At 42.9% G+C, this 21,981-nt stretch overlaps 1 protein-coding gene and 2 long non-coding RNA genes across 3 annotated transcripts in view; all 3 read left to right on the top strand.

Moving 5' to 3' along the window:
* The window catches only part of fbxo18 (F-box DNA helicase 1), a 28,357-nt gene extending 10,951 nt beyond the window's left edge, over positions 1–17,406 (top strand). Inside the window, exons 17-21 of the mRNA XM_072455003.1 lie at positions 2,046–2,240; positions 15,223–15,348; positions 15,777–15,883; positions 16,786–16,920; positions 17,222–17,406. Coding sequence (XP_072311104.1) covers positions 2,046–2,240; positions 15,223–15,348; positions 15,777–15,883; positions 16,786–16,920; positions 17,222–17,383 — 725 coding nt within the window. The 3' untranslated portion in view covers positions 17,384–17,406. The remainder of the gene's footprint in view (positions 1–2,045; positions 2,241–15,222; positions 15,349–15,776; positions 15,884–16,785; positions 16,921–17,221) is intronic.
* A 1,721-nt stretch (positions 17,407–19,127) lies between these two features.
* LOC140368118 (uncharacterized) lies at positions 19,128–19,552 on the top strand. The gene is made up of 2 exons (XR_011928146.1): positions 19,128–19,414; positions 19,514–19,552. It is a non-coding gene; the product is annotated as an uncharacterized lncRNA (long non-coding RNA).
* Positions 19,553–19,639: 87 nt separating this feature from the next.
* On the top strand, positions 19,640–21,571 carry LOC140368119 (uncharacterized). Its single transcript, XR_011928147.1, has 4 exons — positions 19,640–20,010; positions 20,077–20,318; positions 20,389–20,447; positions 20,654–21,571. It is a non-coding gene; the product is annotated as an uncharacterized lncRNA (long non-coding RNA).
* The last annotated feature ends 410 nt before the right edge of the window (positions 21,572–21,981 follow it).

Genomic DNA, 21,981 nt, shown 5'->3' with positions numbered 1-21,981 from the left:
AGAGGCACGGTCCCCGACCGCCACGCGATGTTGCAGAGACGTGTCAACCAAGACAGTCCTACAACATCCAGATACTTTAGGTACTCAGGACGGATCTCATCCACCCTGGAGCCCTGCCACCGAGGAGTTTGCGAACAACCTCAGTGACTTCAGCTTGGGTGATGGATGAGCCAGCCTCTGAGTCCCCGGTCTCTACTTCCTCTTCGGAAGACGTGACTGAGGGATTAAGGAGATCCTCAAAGTATTCCTTCCACCGTCCGACGACATCCCCAGTCGAGGTCAGCAGGCCTCCACCCGCACCGTAAACGGTGTTGGTGAGGCACTGCTTCCCCCTCCTGAGGCGCCGGACGGTATGCCAGAATTTCTTTGGTGCCGACCGATAGTCCTCCTCCATGGCCTCCCCGAACTCCTCCCAGGCCCGGGTTTTTGCCCCTGCGACAGCACGAGCCGCGGCTCGCTTGGTCTGCCGATACCTGTCGATGACCTCCGGAGACCCACAAGCCAGAGTGGCCTGATAGGCCTCCTTCTTCAGTCCGACGGCATCCCTTACTTCCGGTGCCCACCACCGGGTTCGAGGGTTGCCGCCACGACAAGCACCGGAGACCTTGCGACCACAGCTCCGAGCAGCCGCATCAACAATGGAGGCGGAGAACATGGTCCACTCGGACTCAATGTCCCCAACCTCCCCCGGGACATGGGAGAAGGTCTCCCGGAGGTGCGAGTTGAATACCCTACTGACAGAGGGCTCCACAAGACATTCCCAACAGACCCTCACAATGCGCTTGGGTCTGCCAAGTCTGTCCGGCTTCCTCCTCCGCCAGCGGATCCAACTCACCACCAGGTGGTGATCGGTTGACAACTCTGCCCCTCTCTTCACCTGAGTGTCCAAGACACGCGGCCGGAGGTCTGATGACACAACAACAAAGTCGATCATTGACCTCCTGCCTAGGGTGTCCTGGTGCCATGTGCACTGATGGACACCCTTGTGCTTGAACATGGTGTTCGTTATGGACAATCCGTGGCTAGCACAGAAGTCCAATAACTGAACACCGCTCGGGTTCAGATCGGGGAAGCCGTTCTTCCCGATCACCCCTCCCGATCACCCCTCCCCAGGTGTCATTGCCCATGTGGGCGTTGAAGTCCCCCAGTAGAACAACGGAGTCCCCGGTCGGTGCACTGTCCAGTACTCCTCCCAAGGACTCCAAGAAGGCCGGGTACTCTGCACTGCTGTTCGGCCCGTAGGCCGTCACAACAGTGAGAGACTTGTCCCCCACCCGAAGGCGGAAGGACGCAACCCTCTCGTTCACTGGGGTGAACTCCAACACGTGGCGGCTGAGCTGAGGGGCTATCAGCAAGCCCACACCAGCCCGCCGCCTCTCCCCGCGGGCAACACCAGAGAAGTGGAGCGTCCAGCCCCTCTCGAGGAGATGGGTTCCAGAGCCCAAACTGTGCGTGGAGGTGAGGCCGACTACATCTAGTCGGTATCGCTCAACCTCCCGCACAAGCTCAATCTCTTTCCCCCCCAGTGAGGTGACATTCCATGTCCCCAGAGTTAGTCTCTATGTCAAGAGATCTGGTCGCCGAGGCCCCTGCCGTCGACTGCCGCCCAGATCTCTCTGCACCGGCCCCTTATGGATCCTCCTGCGGGTGGTGGGCCCACGGGAGGGCGGCCCCACGTCGCTCCTTCGGGAGCCCGGCCGGGCCCTGTGGGGTAAGACCCGGCCACCAGGCGCTCGCCATTGAGCACCCATCCCAGGCCTGGCTCCAGGATGGGGCCCCGGTGACGCCGGGCGACGTAAACGGCCTTGTTTTTGTTGTCATCATAAGAGGCTTCTGAACCGATCTTTGTCTGACCCGTCACCTAGGACCTGTTTGCCTTGGGAGACCCTACCAGGGGCTTGAAGCCCCCGACAACATAGCTCCCGGGATCATTCAGGCGCTCAAACCCCTCCACCGTTAAGGTGTCGGTTCAAGGAGAGGTTCAAGAAGCTTTTGTGTTTAGTATGTTTAAGTTATAAATCCAAACATTCTTGTATCATTTGCAGATATTCAGGACAAATTTCTTCGTATTTTTGCTAGAAAATATGAGAAATCTTTCCAAGCTCTGAGATTGTACGCTGAACAAAGCGAAGATCGCGAGCTCGAGGCAAAACTTCTCATTGTAGAGAAATACGGTGATCGCATCCCACAACTGGTGTCCATGCTGAAAATGTGCCACGAAGACGACTATTCCCAAGCAGGTGAGAAAAAAGTACCACCTCATCAAATTTTTAGACTTAAAAGGGCTTGAATCAGGACCTTTCTTCATTGGGTCTTGCATAAATGTACAGTGAGGAAAAGGGGTTTTGCAAGTTCTCCCCCCCTCTATTACTGAGGGGTCTGGAATGTTCATCGTGGTGAGAGAGAATCAAAAGAAAATTACAGTAATCACATTGTATGATTTGTAATAGTTTATTTGTATGTTGTTGCTGCAAATAAATCAGAAAATCAATGTCAATATTTGGTACCAAAGCTTTTGTTTGCAATTACAGAGGTCAAATGCTTCCTGTAGTTCTTGACCAGGTTTGCACACATTGCAGCATGGATTTTGGCCCACTCCTCCACACAGATCTTCTAATTGTCAGGTTTCAGGGCTGTTAATGAGCAACACGGACTTTCAGCTCCTTCCAAATATTTTCTACTGGATTTAGGTCTGGGGACTGGCTAGGCCACTCCAAAACCTTTATATGCTTCTTACAGAGCCACTCCTGGCAGTGCTTCGGGTCATTGTCATTCTGGAAGACCCAGCCACGACTTATCTTTAATGCTCTGACTGAGGGAAGGAGGTTTTTACCAAAAATCGACATGGCCCCATTAATTTTCTCCTTAATACATTGCTGTCGTCCTGTCCATTGTGCAGAAAAGCACCCCCAAAGCATGATGTTTCCACCAGCATGCTTCACAGTAGGGATGGTGTTCTTGGGATGTTACCATCCTTCTTCTTCCAAAAATGACCTGTAGAGTTCATTCCAAAAAGTTCTATGTGACTCCTCTGGATCAACCAGATGGTCATTGGCAAACTTCAGACAGGCCTGGACATGTGCTGACTTGAGCAGGGGAACCTTTTGTGCGATGCATGATTTTAAACCATGACGGCGTTGTGTATTACCGATGGTACCCTTTGAAACTGTGGTCCCAGCTCTCTCTGGTCATTGATCAGCTTGTGGGCTGATTCCTCCCCTTTTTTGTCGTCATTGATACCCCATAAAGCAAGATCTGGTGCTTGAAGCCCCAGCCTGAGGGAAATTGACAGTCAACTTTAGCAATTTAACAAGTGCGCCAACGATTGATATTTTTTCATAAAGCTTCCCTCTTTCCAGTCTTTCTCTCTTGTCTTTTTTTTCCTATGGTATAGTGTAAAACAAATACTTTGAAGACATACAACTACAGCAGGTGGCGGTAAATGCACCTTTTCAGTTGGCTGCCAACCGCCATTATAAGTAACACAACAACAACCTTTCCAGTTTGTGGAGGTCTATTTTTTTTCACTTTTAGTTGTTGGATGTCTGCTTATTAGGCCCGAGCCCCAGCAGGGCGGAGGGCCTATTGCTCCCGCAACGCTGCCGAAGGCAGCGTTGCAACTGTCTGACCAAACATGCGGGCGCAGCCCGCATGTTTGGTACCCCGTCGCCCCTGGCAAGTACAGTGAACTAGCCCATGCCGAAGGCATGGATCATGCATACTTACTCCTGCTATGACAGAAATAGTCAACAATTAGTGAATGGGCGTAGCCCATTCACTAATTGTTGACAGCAGCAGCGCGAAGCGCTGCATTCCTCCAAAAACCCTCCTGGCATCGTCCCGTACGCGAGAATCCATGCCGCAGGCATGGGCCATGCTTGTATCTGCTCAAATCAATGGAAGTCTATGGGGAGTGGGCGGGGCATCCCGACGGAATAGGGAGTGACGAGCGCGTAAGCGCTCGTAATGATGATTCCACCCCATGGCGGCATCGGGAAGGCTTAGAGCTTTCAAACGATGTATAATCTGTTGTTATAGTGGAAACGGCTATATTGTTTTTGCTAAAAATATTATTATTAGGCCCGAGCCCCAGCAGGGCGGAGGGCCTATTGCTCCCGCAACGCTGCCGAAGGCAGCGTTGCAACTGTCTGACCAGAGTTTAACAACTGACCAGAGTTTAACAACTGATTCTAATTTGACGCAATTCGGACTTTATCTGCGCAAACGGCAGAAATGTTAAATTTGGGAGATTTCTGAAATTCTTGCTACAGTTTGCGGCTTCGCCGCACAGAGACCGTGAGAGGTATCAATGTAATTTGGATAACTTTTGATGTCCCACTCCTCAGTAGCATTTTCACCAAATTTCAGCTTTTTAGGGCCACCGCCCTGGGAGGAGTTCGTAAAAGTACGACGTTTGGAAAAACTCCGAAGTCATGTTTAGCCATTTTTGAAGCAATATGGCCGACGTTTAGTTGGGCGGACGGCGTTGCCGTAGTAATATTTTTTACTTCTCTTGTCACCATCTACCTCTGCGCCAAATTTCATGATTCTACGATCAGATTTTTTTTGGGTCATTTCCCATCTCTCAATGCATTTTTGGTACATTTGGGGGCGCTGACGCGCCAATTTTTTAAATTTCAGGTTAATATGTCTAACGCCCTAAGAGGAGTTTGTGAAAGTCTAAAGTGTAAACATGTTTTGGCGATTTCCCCATTGGAATAACATGGAAGGTTTCGGTCATCGTTACGGCAACGCCATAACAATTATGACATGGGTCTCATTGACTTTTTTGATGGGGATGACAAAATTGAGTTGTGTGTCAAATTTCATATAATTTCGCAAAACTAAATATTTAACCTCCATATAAAATCTGTAGGGGGTGCTGTGGCTCCAAATTAATTTATTTCACTTCAAGTAGGTTTAGGGCAAAGAGTTTAACAACTGATTCTAATTTGACGCAATTAGGACTTTATCTGCGCAAACGGCAGAAATGTTAAATTTGGGAGATTTCTGAAATTCTTGCTACAGTTTGCGGCTTCGCCGCACAGAGACCGTGAGAGGTATCAATGTAATTTGGATAACTTTTGATGTCCCACTCCTCAGTAGCATTTTCACCAAATTTCAGCTTTTTAGGGCCACCGCCCTGGGAGGAGTTCGTAAAAGTACGACGTTTGGAAAAACTCCGAAGTCATGTTTAGCCATTTTTGAAGCAATATGGCCGACGTTTAGTTGGGCGGACGGCGTTGCCGTAGTAATATTTTTTACTTCTCTTGTCACCATCTACCTCTGCGCCAAATTTCATGATTCTACGATCAGATTTTTTTTGGGTCATTTCCCATCTCTCAATGCATTTTTGGTACATTTGGGGGCGCTGACGCGCCAATTTTTTAAATTTTAGAAAAAGGAAAGAGCCAGAATGTAGAGAGGCACGATTTTTAGAGGTGTGCTAATTTTTGTGACTTTTCGTCAATGTTCACTGGGTGAAAAATAGGGGGGTTGGTCCCGAGAAGAAGAAGAAAGAAAGACTCATCTTCAGGGGTGAACCATCAAAAGTTATCCACATTTTTATTCTATGAGTCACGGTGTCTGTGCGGCAAAGCCGCACATTTTGCCAAGAATTCAAAATAAAATTGCTTTTTGATGGTAAAACAAAGGGGAGAAGATGTGACAGCGTCACAGATTCAGCAGTAGATGTAATAAAAGGACTCTTGCGGCGTGGCGGCGGCGTGGCGAGGGCCGATCATTGCCGCTTGCGGCTATATTTATTATTATTAGGCCCGAGCCCCAGCAGGGGGAGGGCCTATTGCTCCCGCAACGCTGCCGAAGGCAGCGTTGCAACTGTCTGACCAAACATGCGGGCGCAGCCCGCATGTTTGGTACCCCGTCGCCCCTGGCAAGTACAGTGAACTAGCCCATGCCGAAGGCATGGATCATGCATACTTACTCCTGCTATGACAGAAATAGTCAACAATTAGTGAATGGGCGTAGCCCATTCACTAATTGTTGACAACAGCAGCGCGAAGCGCTGCATTCCTCCAAAAACCCTCCTGGCATCGTCCCGTACGCGAGAATCCATGCCGCAGGCATGGGCCATGCTTGTATCTGCTCAAATCAATGGAAGTCTATGGGGAGTGGGCGGGGCATCCCGACGGAATAGGGAGTGACGAGCGCGTAAGCGCTCGTAATGATGATTCCACCCCATGGCGGCATCGGGAAGGCTTAGAGCTTTCAAACGATGTATCATTTGTTGTTATAGTAAAAACGGCTATATTGTTTTTGCTAAAAATATTATTATTATTATTATTATTATTATTTTTCTTGTTCTTCTTCAGCGCTTTGATCTCTAATTTGACCCCCTGAACATGCTCAAAAACTCACCAAACTTTGCCCAAAATTCAGAATCGGCGAAAAATTTTATTTTTTCTGGGCCATTTTTTTTTTCGTTAAAAAATGGCGCGACAGCGCCACCGACAAAAGTCAAAATACATTGCGCCTATGGGAGACGCCCCGAGGTCAACTTTGGCGTAAAGCTACGAAATTCGGGACACGCATTCCTCTCGTGAGGATAAACAAAAAAAATCGTTGTGGCCACGCCCCCAAACTTACCCTATGGCCGCCATCTTCCTTTGAAAATGAAAACAAGCTGAGTTAGCCATTTTCATTTACGTCAAACTTTGACGAACTCCTCCTAGGGCGTTTTGCCCACCGACTTCAAAATCGGCGTACGTCCTCTGGACAAGTGGGGCATCTAAAGTTATTCAATTTTTTGAGATACCTTTTACGGTCTGTGTGCGGCGCAGCCGCAAAGTTGGACAACTTATTTTGGAATATTGCAGGTCTAAAAATTGCTCCCATTTGATCAAAACCAGTCCGATTAGGACCAAATTTGAATCAGTTGTTAAACTTTCTAGTTTGGACCAGTTTAGGCTGACAAAATTGAAATGGCAGTGATAGCGCCCCCTACAGAGTGACCTTTAAATTAACATTGAAGGTCAAAAATTAGTTTTACCAAAATTGTCTAAACTTTACCCAAAATTCTATTTTGCCGTCCCGATCACAAAAGCCAATCACAAAAATGCCTAAATTTTTACGCCGTAGTCGTAGCGATGACAGAAACCTCCCATGTTATCCCTATGGGAAAACCACAAAATCTCTCAAATTACCACATTTTTATGTTTTACACTTTAACGAAGTCCTCCTAGTGCGTTTTGCCCACCAACCTCAAAATCGGTGTACGTCCTCAAGTGGTGTATCTAAAGTTATCCAAATTTTAAGGATAACTTTTACGGTCTTTGTGCGACGGAGCCGCAAACGTTTCCCAGAATTCTGACTATTTGGCCTTCAGAGTGGCCTATAAACAATAGAGTTTTTCCAAATGACATGATATTTTGAACGAAATTCTAATTTGCCATCCTGATCATACAAGTATGAGAGCCAAAGTCATATTTTGTACGGCGTAACCGTAGCGTTGACAGAAACATCCCATGTTATCCTTATGGGAAAATCGTAGAATCGCTCAAATCACCACATTTTTACGCTTCACACTTTAACAAACTCCTCCTAGGGCGATTGTCCGATCAAGTTCATATTTGGAGAATATCATCTACACAAGCGGGGCATCAAAACTTACCCATATTTTGATTCTAAGTGCTACGGTCTCTGTGTGGCGGACCCGCAAATATATGTCAGAAATGGGAAAACAGCGAAATCTCTAAAATCACCACATTTTTACGCTTCACACTTTAACGAACTCCTCCTAGGCCGATTGCCCGATCAAGCTCATATTTGGGGAAAATCATCTACACAAACGGGGCATCAAAAGTTATCCATATTTTGATTTTAAGTGGTACGGTCTCTGTGCCGTGGAGCTGCAAATATACTGTCACAAATGGGAAAAACGCCAAATCCTTGAAATGTTCACATTTACGCTTCACACTTTAACAAACTCCTCCGTGGGCAATAGCTCGATCAAGCTTTACTTTGGGAAAAATCATCTACACAAGCGCGGCATCAAAAGTTATCCATATTTTTATTCCAAGTGCTACGGTCTCTGTGCGGCGGCGCAGCAAATTTGACTGACACTTGTGTTCATTTGCACTGGATTGGCCATGTCCAATGTGTCGCCGTCTGTCAAGTTCTTTTTTTATTCAACACACAATAAGGGCGCCATCTTTATCAAGTCAAAAGCGCAGAGTCGGAAGGCCGGCGGCCCGCGAGGGCCGTTGGATGCCGCTTGCGGCTTTAATTTTTCTTGTTCTTCATCGCTTTGAACTCTAATTTGACCCCCTGAACATGCTCAAAAACTCACCAAACTTTGCCCAAAATTCAGAATCGGCGAAAAATTTTATTTTTTCTGGGCCATTTTTTTTTTCGTTAAAAAATGGCGCGACAGCGCCACCGACAAAAGTCAAAATACATTGCGCCTATGGGAGACGCCCCGAGGTCAACTTTGGCGTAAAGCTACGAAATTCGGGACACGCATTCCTCTCGTGAGGACGAACAAAAAAAATCATTGTGGCCACGCCCCCAGACTTACCCTATGGCCGCCATCTTCCTTTGAAAATGAAAATACGCTGTGTTAGTCATTTTGTTCACGTCAAACTTTGACGAACTCCTCCTAGGGCGTTTTGCCCACCGACTTCAAAATCGGCGGACGTCCTCTGGACAAGTGGGGCATCTAAAGTTATTCAATTTTTTGAGATACCTTTAACGGTCTGTGTGCGGCGCAGCCGCAAAGTTGGACAACTTATTTTGGAATATTGCAGATCTAAAAATTGCTCCCATTTGATCAAAACCAGTCCGATTAGGACCAAATTTGAATCAGTTGTTAAACTTTCTAGTTTGGACCAGTTTAGGCTGACAAAATTGAAATGGCCGCGATAGCGCCCCCTACAGAGTGACCTTTAAATTAACATTGAAGGTCAAAAATTAGTTTTACCAAAATTGTCTAAACTTTACCCAAAATTCTATTTTGCCGTCCCGATCACAAAAGCCAATCACAAAAATGCCTAAATTTTTACGGCGTAGTCGTAGCGATGACAGAAACCTCCCATGTTATCCCTATGGGAAAACCACCAAATCTCTCAAATTACCACATTTTTATGTTTTACACTTCAACGAACTCCTCCTAGTGCGTTTTGCCCACCAACCTCAAAATCGGTGTACGTCCTCTAGACAAGTGGGGCATCTAAAGTTATCCAAATTTTAAGGATAGCTTTTACGATTTCTGTGCGACGGAGCCGCAAACGTTTCCCAGAATTCTGACTATTTGGCCTTCAGAGTGGCCTATAAGCAATAGAGTTTTTCCAAATGACATGATATTTTGAACAAAATTCTAATTTGCCATCCTGATCATGAAAGTATGAGAGCCAAAGTCATATTTTGTACGGCGTAACCGTAGCGATGACAGAAACATCCCATGTTATCCTTATGGGAAAATCGTAGAATCGCTCAAATCACCACATTTTTACGCTTCACACTTTAATGAACTCCTCCTAGGGCGATTGTCCGATCAAGTTCATATTTGGAGAATATCATCTACACAAGCGGAGCATCAAAACGTATCCATATTTTGATTCTAAGTGCTACGGTCTCTGTGTGGCGGACCCGCAAATATATGTCAGAAATGGGAAAACAGCGAAATCTCTAAAATGACCACATTTTTACGCTTCACACTTTAACGAACTCCTCCCAGGGCGATTGCCCGATCAAGCTCATATTTGGGGAAAATCATCTACACAAACGGGGCATCAAAAGTTATCCATATTTTGATTTTAAGTGGTACGGTCTCTGTGCCGTGGAGCTGCAAATATACTGTCACAAATGGGAAAAACGCCAAATCCTTGAAATGTTCACATTTACGCTTCACACTTTAACAAACTCCTCCTAGTGCGTTTGGCCCACCGATCTCAAAATCGGTGTACCTCCTCTATACAAGTGGGGCATCAAAGGTTATTCAAATTTTATGGATAACATTTATGGTCTCTGTGCAGCTGAGCCGCAAACTTTTCGCAGAATTTGGACTATTTGGCCTTCAGAGTGGCCTATAAACAAGAGTTTTTCCAAATGACATGACATTTTGCACACAATTCTCATTTACCATTCCCAAAATAAAAGTTTGGGAGCCAAAGTCATATTTGGTAAAGCGTAGCCGTAGCGATGACGGAAACATCCCATGTTATCCCTATGGGGAAACCGCAAAATCTCTAAAATGACCACATTTTTACACTTCACACTTTAACAAACTCCTCCTAGGGCGATTATCCGATCAAGTTCATATTTGGGGAGAATCATCTACACAAGCGGGGCATCAAAAGTTATCCATATTTTTATTCCAAGTGTCACGGTCTCTGTGCGCTGGAGCTGCACATTTGACCGATATTTGTCTTCATTTGCACTGGTTAAGCACAGCATTGTACATGTCCAATGTGTCACTGTCTTAGTTCTTAGACAATTGCGTTAGCGCCAACTCTGTAAAATGCAGAGAGCAGAGTCGGAAGGCCGGCGGCCCGCGAGGGCCGTTGGATGCCGCTTGCGGCTTTAATTAGGCCCGAGCCCCAGCAGGGCGGAGGGCCTATTGCTCCCGCAACGCTGGCTTCGGCAGCGTTGCAACTGTCTGACCAAACATGCGGGCGCAGCCCGCATGTTTGGTACCCCGTCGCCCCTGGCAAGTACAGTGAACTAGCCCATGCCGAAGGCATGGATCATGCATACTTACTCCTGCTATGACAGAAATAGTCAACAATGAGTGAATGGGCGTAGCCCATTCACTCATTGTTGACAACAGCAGCGCGAAGCGCTGCATTCCTCCAAAAACCCTCTTGGCATCGTCCCGTACGCGAAAATCCATGCCGCAGGCATGGGTCATGCTTGTATCTGCTCAAATCAATGGAAGTCTATGGGGAGTGGGCGGGGCATCCCGACGGAATAGGGAGTGACGAGCGCGTAAGCGCTCGTAATGATGATTCCACCCCATGACGGCATCGGGAAGGCTTAGAGCTTTCAAACGATGTATAATTTGTTGTTATAGTGGAAACGGCTATATTGTTTTTGCTAAAAATATTATTATTTTTATTTTTATTATTTTTCTTGTTCTTCTGCTTTTTGAGCTCTAATTTGACCCCCTGAACATGCTCAAAAACTCACCAAACTTTGCCCAAAATTCAGAATCGGCGAAAAATTTTGTTTTTTCTGGGCCATTTTTTTTTTCGTTAAAAAATGGCGCGACAGCGCCACCGACAAAAGTCAAAATACATTGCGCCTATGGGAGACGCCCCGAGGTCAACTTTGGCGTAAAGCTACAAAATTCGGGACACGCATTCCTCTCGTGAGGACAAAAAAAAAAAAAAATTGTGGCCACGCCCCCAGACTTACCCTATGGCCGCCATCTTCCTTTGAAAATGAAAACACGCTGTGTTAGCCATTTTGTTCACGTCAAACTTTGACGAACTCCTCCTAGGGCGTTTTGCCCACCGACTTCAAAATCGGCGTACGTCCTCTGGACAAGTGGGGCATCTAAAGTTATCCAATTTTTTGAGATACCTTTACCGGTCTGTGTGCGGCGCAGCCGCAAAGTTGGACAACTTATTTTGGAATATTGCAGATCTAAAAATTGCTCCCATTTGATCAAAACGAGTCCGATTAGGACCAAATTTGAATCAGTTGTTAAACTTTCAAGTTTGGACCAGTTTAGCATGACAAAATTGAAATGGGCGCGATAGCGCCCCCTACAGAGTTGCCTTTGAGTGAATATTGATGGACAAAAACTGGTTTTACACAAATGTTCTAAACTTTGCCCAAAATTCTATTTTGGGGTCCCGAGCAAAAGGCCAATCAAACTTATGCCTTAATTTTTACGGCGTAGCCGTAGCCATGACGGAAACCTCCCATGTTATCCCTATGGGAAAATTGCTAAATCTCTCGAATATCCACATTTTTCTGTTTCACACTTTAACGAACTCCTCCTAGTGCGTTTTGCCCACCGACCTCAAAATCGGTGTACGTCCCCTAGACAAGTGGGGCATCTAAAGTTATCCAAATTTTAAGGATAACTTTTACGGTCTCTGTGTGACGGAGCCGCAAACTTTTCCCTGAATTCTGACTATTTGGCCTTCAGAGTGGCCTATAAACAATGACATTATATTTTGCACAAAATTCTAATTTGCCATCCTGATCATAAAAGTATGAGAGCCAAAGTCATATTTTGTACGGCGTAACCGTAACGATGACAGAAACATCCCATGATATCCTTATGGGAAAATCGCGAAATTGCTCAAATCACCACATTTTTACGCTTCACACTTTAACGAACTCCTCCTAGGGTGATTGTCTGATCAAGCTCATATTTGGGGAAAATCATCTACACAAGCGAGGCATCAAAAGTTATCCATATTTTGATTCTAAGTGCTACGGTCTCTGTGTGGCGGACCCGCAAATATATGTCAGAAATGGGAAAACAGCGAAATCTCTAAAATGACCACATTTTTATGCTTCACACTTTAACAAACTCCTCCTAGTGCGAAAGCCCGATCAAGCTCATATTTGGGGGAAATCATCTACACAAACGGGGCATAAAAAATTAGTCATATTTTGATATTAAGTGGTACGGTCTCTGTGCCGTGGAGCTGCAAATATACTGTCACAAATGGGAAAACGCCAAATCTTTGAAATGTTCACATTTACGCTTCACACTTTAACAAACTCCTCCATGGGCAATAGCTCGATCAAGCTTTACTTTGGGAAATATCATCTACACAAGCGGAGCATCAAAAGTTATCCATATTTATATTCTAAGTGCTACGGTCTCTGTGCGGCGGAGCAGCAAATTTGACTGACACTTGTGTTGATTTGCACTGGATTGGCCATGTCCAATGTGTCGCCGTCTGTCAAGTTCTTTTTTAATTCAACACACAATAAGGGCGCCATCTTTATCAAGTCGAAAGCGCAGAGTCGGAAGGCCGGCGGCCCGCGAGGGCCGTTGGATGCCGCTTGCGGCTTTAATTTTTCTTGTTCTTCTTCAGCGCTTTGATCTCTAATTTGACCCCCTGAACATGCTCAAAAACTCACCAAACTTTGCCCAAAATTCAGAATCGGCGAAAAATTTTGTTTTTTCTGGGCCATTTTTTTTTGCGTTAAAAAATGGCGCGACAGCGCCACCGACAAAAGTCAAAATACATTGCGCCTATGGAAGACGCCCCGAGGTCAACTTTGTCGTAGAGCTACGAAATTCGGGACACGCATTCCTCTCGTGAGGATAACGCCATTTTGTTCACGTCAAACTTTGACGAACTCCTCCTAGGGCGTTTTGCCCACCGACTTCAAAATCGGCGTACGTCCTCTGGACAAGTGGGGCATCTAAAGTTATTCAATTTTTTGAGATACCTTTTACGGTCTGTGTGCGGCGCAGCCGCAAAGTTGGATAACTTATTTTGGAATATTGCAGGTCTAAAAATTGCTCCCATTTGATCAAAACCAGTCCGATTAGGACCAAATTTGAATCAGTTGTTAAACTTTCTAGTTTGGACCAGTTTAGGCTGACAAAATTGAAATGGCAGTGATAGCGCCCCCTACAGAGTGACCTTTAAATTAACATTGAAAGTCAAAAATTAGTTTTACCAAAATTGTCTAAACTTTACCCAAAATTCTATTTTGCCGTCCCGATCACAAAAGCCAATCACAAAAATGCCTAAATTTTTACGCCGTAGTCGTAGCGATGACAGAAACCTCCCATGTTATCCCTATGGGAAAACCACAAAATCTCTCAAATTACCACATTTTTATGTTTTACACTTTAACGAAGTCCTCCTAGTGCGTTTTGCCCACCAACCTCAAAATCGGTGTACGTCCTCTAGACAAGTGGTGTATCTAAAGTTATCCAAATTTTAAGGATAACTTTTACGGTCTCTGTGCGACGGAGCCGCAAACGTTTCCCAGAATTCTGACTATTTGGCCTTCAGAGTGGCCTATAAACAATAGAGTTTTTCCAAATGACATGACATTTTGCACTAAATTCTAATTTGCCATCCTGATCATACAAGTATGAGAGCCAAAGTCATATTTTGTACGGCGTAACCGTAGCGTTGACAGAAACATCCCATGTTATCCTTATGGGAAAATCGAAACATCGCTCAAATCACCACATTTTTACGCTTCACACTTTAACAAACTCCTCCTAGGCCGATTGCCCGATCAAGCTCATATTTGGGAAAATCATCTACACAAACGGGGCATCAAAAGTTATCCATATTTTGATTTTAAGTGGTACGGTCTCTGTGCCGTGGAGCTGCAAATATACTGTCACAAATGGGAAAAACGCCAAATCCTTGAAATGTTCACATTTACGCTTCACACTTTAACAAACTCCTCCGTGGGCAATAGCTCGATCAAGCTTTACTTTGGGAAAAATCATCTACACAAGCGGATCATCAAAAGTTATCCATATTTTTATTCCAAGTGCTACGGTCTCTGTGCGGCGGCGCAGCAAATTTGACTGACACTTGTGTTCATTTGCACTGGATTGGCCATGTCCAACGTGTCGCCGTCTGTCAAGTTCTTTTTTTATTCAACACACAATAAGGGCGCCATCTTTATCAAGTCGAAAGCGCAGAGTCGGAAGGCCGGCGGCCCGCGAGGGCCGTTGGATGCCGCTTGCGGCTTTAATTTTGGTTTGTCTCCTCTCTCTGGTCTTGTTTTGTTTTTGTTGTTAATTTGAAATATAAAAAAGTGATTTTATGTTTTTTTTTTAAGATTCTATTTCTCACAGTAGAAATGCACCTGCGATGAAAATGTCAGACCTCTCCGTAGTTTCTAAGTGGAAGAAATTTTTCACACTTCTTTTCCTCACTGTACCTTTTTTAACCTCATCATTCTGTGTCAAATTCTCCATTTCTCGTGCAAGAGATTTTGTGTACTGTACACTGAATCTTCATTTTAAAATATTCATTGTCCATTTAAAAACAATATATTTGTGTATATTAAGTAAAAACAAGTAAATTAGTCTGCAGGACTAAAGCAAGACTAACAAAGCATAAATACTAATTCTTCCAACCCATAACAAGAAAACATATTTCAAAGACCTGGCACCACTTTTTGTGAAAATAGCGTGTGTAAAAATATCTTGTCTCTTAGTAACATGAATGGTAAACAGTAGGACTTAAATTAGTTTTGTAGTTTTTGTAGTTTGTAAGTAGACAACATTTAACTTGTTTAACAATGATGTTCCAGACTTCATCATGGGCACGGTGCACAAAGCCAAAGGCATGGAGTTCGACACTGTGATGGTGACGGACGACTTTGTGAAGATTCCTGCTTCAAGACACAACCTCCACTTCCACCAGAGCTTCGTCATGAGTACATAACACATGATTTATTATGGTTGGATAATAATTTGGCCCAATCGTTGCTTTACTTTTCATTATTGATGGGAAAAGTGAAGCCTTGTGAAACGATGAGTCCCCACAGCCAGTCACAGCACAAAACAAAAAGAAGCCTCTAAATATTGTACATTGTAAATATTCTACATTTAGTGAACCATTTATTTAATCGTTTTGAATACTGGAGATTTCTTTTTCTTTTTAGTTCAGATTTTACAGCAAAAGTCTTGGTTAAACTTTAACAAAATATATTAAGTCAACTAAATCAATAGTTTAATTCAAGTGCTTATTGCATCTTCAAGTCAAACCAAAGTCTATTATATATTATTTTATATTATATTATATTAACCAAATAGTTATATCATTTGGGGAATTGACTGCATTTCCCCCTGTGCCTTTCTTCAGGTGAGATTCCGAAAGACGAGTGGAATCTAATTTACGTGGCCGTGACCAGGGCTAAATCTTCACTGATTATTTCTGAGAGCATTCGCCGCCTCCTCACTCTGGATGGAGTAAGAACCTCTTTTATATGTTTTAATTCCATTTTTTTATTTTTTTCATAATTTCATGTAAAAGCAGCAGTGTGTGACATCATATTTTATTCTGAATTATTTTATTGTAAACCCAGCTCTTGTTTTATTTACAAAAGGGATAACCCTAACCCACCCTAAACACAAAATGTATGAAATCATGCCAGAATTGGAGCAAACTGTGCACAAACATTTGTAGCTGATTTTCATTGTATCAGCATCTGAAGGCAGCAAATTTTAAACAGCCGCACCTCTGACGCAGCTATTGTATGGGAAATGGAGAAGATTAATAACCAAAATACAAATACAAAAATCCTGGTGAACAACTTACAACACATTTTAAACAGAAGATGAAACACGGTCTTAATATGTTCATCTTTAACGTCGCACAAATTTTATTATTCAATTCAATTCTCCACGTTTTTCCCCCTTCAAATGGTAAATATTTGTCCCCCAGAGATTGTTATTTTCAGAGAGTTAAACATCTTCAAACAATCTATATTATGTTGTGAAATGTGTGATCCCACATCATCAGAAATCATTTCAGTTTGTTATTTGTGAGCAGTTTCTTTTCCTCTGCCATTGGACTCATAAACACTTTAAAACACCTGTCACTTTAACAATAATAATCAACAATAATTGAATCAATCATTGCATTGCTCACTTTCTGCACTACATCTCTAAATTTAACTGTACATTTTGTGTATATACTCTATTTTTATCTTATTAGTCAATTTATTTTGTTTTTTAATGCATTTATTTATCTTATTATTGACCATTGTTGTATGCTGCACCTTAACACCAAAGCAAGTTCCTATGTTTGTGACTTTAGTTCACTGACAATGGCAGTAAAAGTTTTTTTTTCTGATTCTGCCGTGTCGTAGGAGTACTTCCTGAAGTCGGACATGCCCTCTGCCCTCGTCAAAGACAACCAGCCTCTGCCCTGCTGCGTGTCCAACTGCCCCAACTGTATCACCCCCGGGTCGGCCTTCATCATGTCGCGTCGCCAGATTTACTGTGTAAGAACTACTACTACTACTTCAAACTGTCACTGTCGACGGCTCTCTGATCCGTCAAGTTTATTTCAAAAGTGGCAGTGTGCATTAAACAAAATAATTGGTTATTTTAGGGTAAAATAATGAAATAATGTTACGATTAGTTGCATTAATGGCATTAAATAATTGGCATTTCTAACACAAAAACACTTAAAACTTACGTCTCAATGGATTGATTTGCTTCTTGCACAATAGTAACAAAATCACTCTTGTTTACCCTCCATGCAAACCTTATCCCCTCTCTCCCGTTCTCCCCCCTCCTCAGACGGTCGGGGAGTCTCCCGGGGGGGCTTTGTGTGAGCGCTGTGTGTGGGCGCGGTCTGGACCCATGGCGTTCCTCATGACCGACGACGTACTGTCCATGGCTGAGATCCCAGAAAACTTCCAGATGGCTCGACACCACATCATGCTGCTCGCTCTGTTCTGAACACATCCCTATACAAATCCTATTATGTTCACTCATTTGTACATTGTTTTAAAACGTTTTACTGATGTGTGGAAAAAACAAAGGCTTTCGATGTGCCAAAATTTTTAAGTTTTGTATATGTTGTTTTATAAATAACACTATTTGACCAGTGTTTTATTTTGTGACCAACAAACTGAGCACACCAATTATAAAAAGTATATTGTTTTACTAATTTAACTTTTGTCACCCCAATCATTTTTATAATATGGAGAAAATAAGTGCACCTACAGGAATGTTACGTAAATTTTACTTTGTACATATCAATGCTGTGATGTCATCTAATAATACTAAGAATAGATGTAAAGGCAGATGTTTTTTGTTTAGCTCAACTCTTCATTTTTAATGGTATCCTACTTTTCCTTCTTTCCGTCATACACTTTAGGGCATAAGTAACTGAGAATAGATCTTGAGACTTTTATAGGGTTTATCGCCCAATTGCCTTGAATGACTGCACTGGAGTTCTTTTCTATGAGCAAAGCTTCAGCTGCAACTAAACTAGCGTGAGGGAAATTGTGCAATCCTGTTTGTCAAAAGGCAGATATTCCCCTTAGAATTCACCAAAGTTGAACGTATTTTAATGCTGACTGGTTGTTCATTTCTCCTATGTTTAGTGAATAAATCAATTTATTAGACAGGAAAGGTCAGTGTGTAATGGGGATGAGAGAGAAGGGAGGACATGCAGTAAACTGATAGTCTTGAGTTCAAAGCCCAACTCTGATGCCTATCGTGTGTGCTGTGCTATAACCACTCGACCACTGAGCAGCAGGAATAAATCAATTTTCAAGTAACTCCAGCTCCAGCTCCTTTTGTCAAACATCTGCAAAAGATCAATACAAAGTGTTAAAACATACATTGAAACTTGATGGTGAATAAATCACTAGTTGCCAGCTTAATTACTACAAAGATTACCTGAGGAGTAAAATGGACTTAAAAAGTGTATTTTTAAACCTTGAAAGATTTGAAACTTAAGTAGTATGTTTTTTTCCAGGTGTTCCAGTGTGATTACATTTATGGGAAACTTCTTAGTAGTGAGATTGTGATTGTGAAAAATTTAGTGTACAGTACTCCGATTTCTTTCCTGACAAAACTCATTCAGACGTGCTGCTGCTGCTGGGACCAGTCTAATGACGTGGTAATATTTCATCCAAACAGGAAAAGAAGGAAATTGTATTATTTCACAACATTCCACAAAAAGTGGAACTTGAACTCTTCAAGAACCACTTCAGACTGATCACACTGTGCTGTCAAATTTGCCATGATTTGTAAAAAATAATTACTACTACCACAGACTTCAAAACTACTCTACTGCTGAATGCTCCACAGTAAACACCCGTAATTAAATAACTGCAAGATAGCAAAGTTTAAACCAATCAGTGGAACATTCAAGGCAAACAGACAAGCATTTACCAGAAATTTACACAGTGCACCGTCAAATACTCAAGTTTTTTCGACATATTTCCGCACATAGCTGATTGGGCAATTGCTTTCTTTATCCAATGTTCTCCAAGCTTTTTATAATATATTGACTGGATAATTCTGAATTACTAACCTTTGTCTTGGTGCATGTACTCCTATTTCATTACTTTCTTTAAAATCGTTTGTCTGAACAAATGAGGAGTTTGTGGTCTTCTGTACACCATGGATACTAAATATAACACTATGCGCTTGTATTGTTTCACCTCGGACTAAAATACGTGCGCACACTTCTCGAAACAGGAAGTCATCCGCCTTGTGCTGGTTTGTCTGTTGTGGAGATGGAGGAATGCGAGGTTTATGTTTTTGATTCATCTGAGAGCAAACTTTCAAAAGTGGACATATTGAGCGGGTTTGTCAGAGAGAAAATAACTTTAGCTGTACGGGAAATATTAGCGGTGGTGGAGACAACAGTTGCTGGTTACGAGGATGAAGTTTTGCAGTTGAAGCGGGAGTTGAGTCTTAAAAAGGAGCAACTGGGCGCGATACTGCAACCTGAAATTTATCTGAACCGGATCGGTATGAGGCCACAACATTTTTGTCGTTAATAGTAGTTGTTGTAGTTGTTGCACTTAGATTTAATTGCTGTTTTCCTACATTTTGATGTTGGATCTTCAGACTTTTCCAGTGTCTCTTCAGATGAAGTGAGGCACGTGCTAAAGACGATCTCAAAAGATAAAGACAATGGGACATCGAGGGAGGGGTCTGTAATTCTCTCATGTATTCATATATTTTGTATTACTTTTTAAAGATTTATACATTGTATGTTTTTTGCAGCAAGGTGTCTCGTGAAGAAACACTGGTGGACCAGGTGGAAGATTGTAGTTTTGCAAATATTCACAGTGACTCCTCTCTGTCCTGTCCGGCTGGAGGAGAGAAGTGTCTTAAAGATGATGAAGAAAATGATGCCCCAAAAACCAAAAGAAGGAGGCGGTTGCCAAAACGATACAGGTCAAACGACGATGAGACAGACTCTGGTGGTGAGAAGAACAGAGATAAAGAATCGAAACCCAACTACAAAGGGCGGAGATCTTCAAATGTGAAGAAAATGGGTGTGATAAAACTTCGAGTTGGTTTGTTGGAGAAGTGCCCCGACAGCGATCCCTCAAACAATTGTAAGACATTTGGAAATCAAACTCCTCTGACTTTATAAAGTCAATAACAACTGTCATTTGTGTCAGCTTTCAGAGTTAAAGTTCCAGGTCAAACAATAGTGTGTCAACAAAACCTAAGCGAGTCTGACTTCTTCAATCATCTGAGGTCCACCTTTCCTGAGCTTGGAGAAGACACACCACTAGAGGCTGTTTTGCTTGACAGAAACAAAAGAGCAGTTCCTCATCCAGCAAATAAGATAACACAGACAGAGATTTACAGAGCCTTCCGAAAAGCAGAGAAACACCTCGCTTTTTACATACAACCAAAGGTATGGTAGTTATATTCTTTCTTTGATTAAACAGTATATATTGTAGCTAATAATGCCCAACTTTCTGAAGGAGTTTGGAGATATTTGCGACACCCCAACAACTTCGCTTGATCACAAACCCAGCAGAAGGTAAGCTTTGTACAGAGAAATGAATGAAGACCAACTTTTACCATCATGTGTTGGAAGTTTTTATACTATTTTATATAAACTAGTAAGAAACGGAAATCACCGTTGTGACATCAATCTGTGTTCGATATAAAGTATATATTATGTAAATTATAATTATGTTTTGAGAGTCTGAGAAGGTATGACTGCAGTGGCCCCTTTTCCCACAGCGATCCTGAAGAACACCCACCGTCAGAGACGGTGGGTCCCAGTAAATCGATAGTTGAGGGAAATGGCACATCCTCCATTGTGTCTTTAGCTCAGAGTGAAGATGATGACTGGAAGCCAGACCAAAGTGATGAAGAACATTGTAACTTTACAAAGTCTGAAAAGATCAGAAAGAAAAGAGCTCAAAAGCCGAGCTCTGAATCATGTAAAGTGTGTGATATTTCATTCCAATCTAAGAAGATCTTAACCAAACATGCTCTATGTCATCTGGATAATCCACAGCACATCTGTGGAGTATGTGGACAAGAGCTGGAGACTTCAGAGGAGCTCAAGAGTCATCTGGAAGCTCACCAGAAACTACATCAATGTAAGACATGTGGACGATATTTTGTGACTTTTCTTGTGTTTCAAAAACACTTAGTTATATGTCAGATGGGAAAAAACATCTGCTGATAATAGCCCCTTGTGGAAAAAAATTAATGTGTCCCAAAAAGACAAACCTCACAAATGTGACTCCTGCCCTAAGTCCTTCAGAACTAAAACACAGCTTTATTTTCACAAGAGCAAACACACAGGCAAGAAGCCATTTTGCTGTGATATTTGTGGCAAATGTTTGTCAAATTATTCATCTCTTTACCGACACAAATTGATTCATACTGGTGAGACGAAACACAGCTGTACAGTTTGTGAAAGGCTCTTTAATAGTAGAACTCGTCTAAAACGGCATCTGATAATGCATTTTGAAAGAGAAAAGAACTTTTTGTGTGAAATTTGCAGCAAAACATTTTACACAAGGACATTGTTAAAGATGCACCAGAAAATACACGATGAATCACATATCGTTAAATGTCCTGTTTGTGACAAATCATTGAAAGGAGAGTTAGACGAACACATGAGGGTTCACACAGGAGAAAAACCTTTCAGTTGTAAAATGTGTGGTAAGAAGTTTAGATTACGCAATCATCTTAGAAACCACATGAACTCCCATCTTGGCATCAAACCCTTCACCTGCACAGTGTGTGGATATAAATGTTCTCGCAATGAGCACTTGACAATGCACATGAGCACTCACACTGGGCACAAACCCTACAAATGTAATCTGTGTGACAAGGCCTATACACAAACACACTGTTTAAAAACCCACATGAAGAGCCACCAGACTGAAGAACAGTCTGCTGTGGATGCCCATGAAATTTGCAGTGGAGGATATTTTGTCCCCAATAACACTTTTTAAAAGTATTTTCTGTTTACACCTGTGTACAGGACAGACATCAATATTAACACAGGGTTTAGGATGGCAAAAAAATATATTTTGATAATTGATTAATCT

Source organism: Eucyclogobius newberryi, unplaced genomic scaffold (genome assembly GCF_026437365.1).
Source record: "Eucyclogobius newberryi isolate DKJ021-1_F unplaced genomic scaffold, fEucNew1.0.hap1 SCAF_2, whole genome shotgun sequence".
In the NCBI taxonomy this organism is placed as follows: Eukaryota; Metazoa; Chordata; class Actinopteri; order Gobiiformes; family Gobiidae; genus Eucyclogobius; species Eucyclogobius newberryi.
The sequence above is the reverse complement of the archived record's forward strand: the minus strand, read 5'-3'. Positions and strand labels throughout refer to the sequence as shown.